General features: G+C 33.4%; 1 protein-coding gene across 4 annotated transcripts in view; it reads left to right on the forward strand.

Annotated features, from left to right (window-relative positions):
• The first annotated feature begins 3,412 nt into the window (after positions 1-3,412).
• Positions 3,413-6,697, forward strand: part of LOC111471636 (oligopeptide transporter 3-like) — a 7,186-nt gene continuing 3,901 nt past the window's right edge. Inside the window, exons 1-6 of one of the 4 annotated variants that reach the window (XM_023117345.1) lie at positions 3,601-4,119; positions 4,292-4,389; positions 4,482-5,051; positions 5,319-5,574; positions 5,667-5,849; positions 5,918-6,665. In XM_023117345.1, the coding sequence (XP_022973113.1) occupies positions 3,601-4,119; positions 4,292-4,389; positions 4,482-5,051; positions 5,319-5,574; positions 5,667-5,849; positions 5,918-6,532 (2,241 nt within the window). In that variant the 3' untranslated portion in view covers positions 6,533-6,665. Of the gene's footprint in view, positions 4,120-4,291; positions 4,390-4,481; positions 5,052-5,318; positions 5,575-5,666; positions 5,850-5,917; positions 6,666-6,697 lie in introns of those variants that run through there. The other 3 variants (XM_023117344.1, XM_023117342.1, XM_023117343.1) reach the window with 3 other exon arrangements.

The following is a 6,697-nucleotide window of genomic DNA, read 5'->3' on the forward strand; positions in this document are numbered from 1 at the left end:
TTTTTTTTTAAAAAAAAAAAAAAAAAAAAAAAAAAAAAAAACACCTCTCCTCTTAATTTAAAAAATATTAAAAAAAATTAAAAAAAAAAACAAAAATTGGTATAAAAAAAGTAGCTTTGAATTTTCCAAGATGTAATTTGTTTTTTCTATATTTTGAATAATGAGTTGTATTTATTTTTATTTTTATTTTTCTCTTTAAACTCAAAATGCATTAAAAAAAAAAAACTATTGCTTTGAAAATTAAAATGAAGAATGTTTTATATTAAAACAAAAAAAATAAATAAAAGTCATCACATATAATATTTTAAATTAACTGCTAAAAACGACAAAAAATAAAAATAAAATATAAAATAATTTGGACAGAATACTATTTTGATTTTTTTTATTTTTTATTTTTTTTTTACCGAATTTCGATTTTTAAGTGTGGGTGGTGACTTGGGTCAACGACTGGTCAACTCAGACCTTGTAGGGCCTACTGTTTTGGAATCTTTTAAAGAAAAATAAAAAAAGAAGTTTGTTGGAATTGGAAATAATAAAGACTCTGTGGACCATAAATTATTATTTTTATTATTTTTTATTTTACCCTGAATTTTTCACTTTTTTTATTAATAAAAAAAATTACTTAAAAAACCGTTAATACTCTATATAAAAAGAAAAAAAATACTTCATTAAATTTAAAAAGATAATCTCAAATTTTTTTATAAAAAAATAAAAAAAGAAACTTTTTAACGGTTTAAAAAATACTCATAAACTTCCCAATAAAAGTTAATGCTTTAAAAGTTTCATTAAATTTTAAAAAAATAATCTCAAATTTTTTATAAAAAATAGAAAATACATTTTCATAGTTTAAAAAATACCCATAAACTTTTAAATAAACGTTAATATCCTTAAAAAATTAATCATAAAAAATATTTTATCTTTTTTTTTTTCAAAAAAATTTAAAAATATTTTTGAGACGCGTTTTTATAAATTTAAAACATAATAAATGTATTTATAAAAGGTATTGTATTTTATAGTTTTAAATTTCAGTATATTTTAATTTATATATTCAACGTACTTGCGATGTTTTTTGTATTTTAATAAAAAAAAACTAAACATAGTAAATGCATTTATTAGGATTCCGTTCTAAAAGTAAAGCAATTAAGTCATTTTTAAATAAAAAAGAACGACACGTCAGCTATTTCAAATAACAGTACAGATTTCATTACCTTACCAACAGCATACCTTTTTATCTCCTTTATGAGAAAAAGTCAACCAATTAATGAAATAAAGCCACGTGGACTCCACCGGATCCGTCTTTTACGCACAAACCACATTCCAAACACGAGGCTCATGTCGACCTGGCAAACACCCTGTCGGAATATAACGGCAACGTTTCCTCAATGATTACGGTCGAACGGTAATAATATGAGATTGATGGACGGCGTCAAAACGACGTTGGGATTTACGTCAGCTAAAGTGTTGACAGCGTGTACTCGATGTGACAGGTGGAATGGAAGGCGCGTGTGGAGGCGAGTTGGCAGATGATGTAAACGAGAGAGCGCGTGGGAAACGCGACTCTCTGTGTGTTATTCTCAAGCAATTAAATGGATGGTAATGTTTTTTCTTTTCTTTTTATTTTATTTATTTTTCGTATAAAAACGTGGAGGGTTATTGGGAAATGGTAATGTAGAAAATTTTAAGTTTTTTTTTTTTATTTCACAATACCAACTTAAAAGACCCAAACAGCTCGAACCGAGTTCACAATCTCACTCAACTCAACCCTTTATTTTCGAGTTGGGTTGACCTACAATATATGTTATTTTCGAGTAGGGTACGATTTAGTTCGATTATAACTCTATTTTTAAGTTAGTCGAATCATGTAACTAAAAAAATATAAACACTCTGAACCAATTTGAGTTAACCCTAACTAACTAGGGTTAGGTAGTCTAGATTGGTTGAGTACACATCGGAATCTTGGGATAAATTTTAATGATAGTGGAGCGTTATGGTCCATGGAATTGCACGAAAGATTTTGTTCCTCCCGGTTATTTTTGGGCATTTATTTATTCATATTCTTCTTTTCAATTGTAACTCTTTGTTCATATGAAAAAGCGCCTAAAACTTTTCAATATTCCACCCAACTGTTCCAGAATTTGTCAGTTTTATCGATTTTATATTTTACCGTTATTTTATAAGTCAATAAACACATAGAAATTAACGAATTAAAGATTAAAATGGTAATATTTTTAAAGTTTGAATTATTGGATGAATTAATTGCTAATTTAACAACAAAATATCTAAATTTAATAAAAATAATAACAATAAAGAAGTCTACCCAATGGGAATAAAATTAATTCATCCAATAACTCAAACTTTAAAAAATATTACTGTTTTGATCTTGAATTGAAATTAATGTATTTTAATAAAATTATTTAATTATTGTTATTTTTTTTTAATTATTTAAAGGAATCATACTTATCTACCTATATGATATAAATACAAATTATAAATTAATTTCCATTCTAACCTTTAAATTTTTAATTTTGTTTAATCTTAATATCCAAATTTTAAGCGATTTTGACCCTTCAACATTTAAACGGTTTATTTTCAATTAATTGACTTTATTTTTTTTTAAGAAAAAAACACTGACAGTCAAACTTGTTAGTATACGACTGACTTGCTATTTAAAGAGAGGATTAAAAAATGTTATTTATTTAATAATTTATAGACTAAAAAAATTATTAAAATATTAAAAAATAAATAAAATTATATTTATTTTGATCCATTAACTAATTGAATTATATCGACAGTTAAATTATAAATTTTGACGTAATTTTACAAATTTTAGCTTTATAATTTATATTTAATTTTAATTTGGTAACGTTAATTTTTCTGTATTTTTAGAAATTTATATGAAATTGAATTGATGTTTTTTTTATCTGTTCAAAAAATTTGATAACCAACAAATCTGACCCTCCCATGTTAATGGGATTAAATTAAAATAAATAAAATATTTATGGACTAAGTTGTTTGATAGGTTAAATTGAATTGAACCGACTCATATTTTTGGTTATTTTTTAATTTGCATTCACAGTTACAAATTTTAATTAAAAATTTGACTATAAATAAATATATATTTTACGAACTAACATTTTATTTTTATTAAAAAATAAAAATTTAAATAAATAAATTAAAGAACTATTTATTTAATAAAAGTTATTTAGTTTGTAAATTTTAAAACCCTAACCTATAAATAGAGATGATTGGTTGAGCATAACTTATTAATAAAAATCCATAAATATCATATTGAAATAAAAATCTAAAAAAATAATTAAGACAAATATTTAAGAAATGGGAAAAATCCAAAAATTAATTATAAATATTGAACATTATCACTGACATTTCTCTATCACCCCCCTTGACTTCCCTACTCTGTTTCTTCCTCTTCTTCATTCAATTCCCTCTCTCTCTCTTCCTCTCATTGCAGAGAGACAAGAGAGAGAAACAAAAAAAAAAAAAAAACACAGAGCCAATAATTCCTGCCTTAGATTCCATTCACGAAACCCACTAACCCTCCCTCCTCTGTTCTGTTCTGTTCAGTTTCTCTCTGTTTTTTTAATGTTCTCGAAATCCCCGCCGCACCCAGATTCCTCCGCCGCTGCGGATAAGTCCAATGGCAGCGCCGAGCTGCCTTCTGAGGAACGGTGTTCGGTGGAGGAGGTGGCTCTGGTGGTGCCGGAAACTGACGACCCGACTCTTCCTGTGATGACTTTTCGATCATGGGTTCTTGGTCTCGTTTCTTGTTGCCTTCTTATTTTCCTCAACACTTTCTTCACTTACCGTTCTCAGCCACTCGCCATCTCCGCCATTCTTATGCAGATCGCTGTTCTCCCAATTGGCCGCTTCATGGCCTCCACTCTCCCAAACAGGGACTTCCATTTCTTTCGATGGAAGTTTAGTCTCAATCCTGGCCCTTTCAATATGAAGGAGCATGTTATTATCACCATTTTTGCTAACTGTGGCATCTCCTATGGCGGCGGCGACGCCTATTCCATCGGAGCCATTACTGTCATGAAAGCTTATTATAAACAGGGCTTGAATTTCTTCTTAGCCCTTCTCATCGTCTTAACTACCCAGGTTTGCATCTTTATGAATGAAAAGGGGCTAATTCAAAAGTTTTGTCTTTTGAATATCGATTTGAGTAAAAAATAATGAACACCCATTTTCTAAAACATCCAGATTGATAAGATCTAGACCCTTTTCTCACATTCCCCTGTTTCGAATCTTTTTCTCTTTGGCTGTTCTTCAGATCTTAGGATATGGATGGGCTGGAATGCTGAGAAGGTACCTGGTAGATCCTGTTGAAATGTGGTGGCCTGCAAATCTGGCACAGGTTTCTCTGTTTAGGTACCCTTTCTTAATTCCTTTTCCAGATTTGGAGCTCAGAGGCTTAGCAGTATTTAACTCTGACATGCTCTGTTTTCTTTGCCCTGTTTTAGAGCCCTTCATGAGACGGAGGACAGATCAAAAGGGATGACAAGGATGAAATTCTTCTTGATCTTCATGGGAGCAAGCTTCGTGTACTACGTTTTTCCAGGTTACTTGCTACAAATCTTATCATTCTTCTCGTGGGTTTGTTGGGTTTGGCCTCGCAGCATCACGGCTCAGCAAATTGGGTCGAGCCAAAGTGGACTTGGGCTCGGCGCTTTCAGCTTTGATTGGGCTGGGATTTCGGCCTACCATGGAAGCCCACTGGTGTCGCCATGGTCCTCAATTCTAAACGTGGGTGTTGGGTTTGTTATGTTCATTTATATCGTCCTCCCTGTTTGCTACTGGAAGTTCAACACCTTCGACGCCCACAAATTCCCCATTTTCTCTAATAAGCTCTTCACCAGAACAGGCCAGAAATATGATACTACCAAGGTTTTAACTCCCGAATTTGAACTTAATGTTGGTGCTTATAATAACTACGGGAAGCTCTATCTTAGCCCCTTGTTTGCCCTCTCCATTGGATCTGGCTTTGCCAGGTTTACTGCTACTCTTACACATGTCGCATTGTTTCATGGCCGGTATGCTTTTCTCTCTCACTTTTTCTTCTTCTCTTTCCTTCCGCTCTACATTTTATTTCCTCCTCCCATACCTTCTTGTTTCTTGTTTTAGGTCAAGTATTTCTAATTCTTTCAAAAGTTCCCATGTAACTCCGTGTCAAATCAACCCATATTTGTTCACACATCAAGTCGTGTTTAATCACAATTAAGTTTAGAGACTAGAGATCGAATACATATATCACTATAGTTATAAACCAAGTTTAAGATTGTGCACTTTTAATGTTCTAGGGACATATGGAAGCAGAGCAGGACAGCAATCAAGAATGCAAAAGTGGACATCCATGCCAAACTGATGCAAAGCTACAAACAAGTGCCAGAATGGTGGTTCTTGATCCTATTATTTGGTAGCACTGTGATATCTCTTCTGATGTCGATTGTGTGGAAGGACATCGTGCAGCTGCCGTGGTGGGGCATGCTATTTGCCTTCGCTATGGCTTGGATTGTCACCCTCCCAATCGGGGTCATTCAAGCGACAACCAACCAGGTAATCGAACGGGAATTAGTAGTAGTAGCACTCCCTCGTCTTTGTTTACGTTCTAAAGCAAAAGACTTATATCTATATGGAATGTTATGCAGCAACCTGGATATGATATCATAGCACAGTTAATCATTGGTTATATTCTCCCTGGAAAACCAATAGCAAATCTACTTTTCAAGATCTACGGAAGAATCAGCACAGTTCATGCTCTTTCTTTCTTATCTGACCTTAAACTTGGCCATTACATGAAAATCCCACCAAGATGCATGTACACTGCCCAGGTGATCTTTTAAAAACTTCAATGTTTCTTTTGAGAGTATATGATCTTGACTGATTCGTGTTTTTTCAGTTAGTCGGGACACTCGTTGCCGGGACGATTAACCTCGTCGTTGCTTGGTGGATGTTAGACAATATAGAGAACATCTGTGATACTGAGGCTCTCCAACCTGATAGTCCATGGACGTGTCCGAAATACCGAGTGACGTTTGATGCATCTGTTATCTGGGGACTAATAGGACCGAGGCGATTGTTTGGACCGGGCGGGTTGTATCGAAACTTGGTGTGGCTATTCTTGATTGGAGCTGTTCTTCCAGTTCCTATTTGGGCATTGAGTAAAGCTTTCCCTAAAAAGAAATGGATTGCATTGATAAACATACCAGTTATATCCTATGGCTTTGCAGGGATGCCACCCGCAACTCCTACAAACATAGCTAGCTGGCTCATCACTGGTACCATTTTCAACTACTTCGTCTTTCGACACCATAAGCGATGGTGGCAGAAGTACAACTATGTCCTCTCGGCCGCGCTCGACGCAGGGACTGCGTTAATGGGCGTGCTGCTTTTCATTGTGCTGCAGAATGGAGGCCATAGCTTGAGGTGGTGGGGATCACAACCCGATCACTGTCCTTTGGCTAAGTGTCCAACCGCTCCCGGGATCGTCGTTAAAGGATGTCCAGTGTTTTAGCTAGATCGTCGAGGCCCGGGACGATGAAACTAATAGCCATTATGTTACAGAGAGTTAGTTTGAAGTGATTTGGGTAGGATTTATATATGGCATCATGTTAACTACAAGTTGTGCTATAATATCTTTTAGTGTATGGCAATGGAGAGAGCAAAGCATAAAATAAAA

Source organism: Cucurbita maxima, unplaced genomic scaffold (assembly GCF_002738345.1).
Source record: "Cucurbita maxima cultivar Rimu unplaced genomic scaffold, Cmax_1.0 Cma_Scf00054, whole genome shotgun sequence".
In the NCBI taxonomy this organism is placed as follows: domain Eukaryota; kingdom Viridiplantae; phylum Streptophyta; class Magnoliopsida; order Cucurbitales; family Cucurbitaceae; genus Cucurbita; species Cucurbita maxima.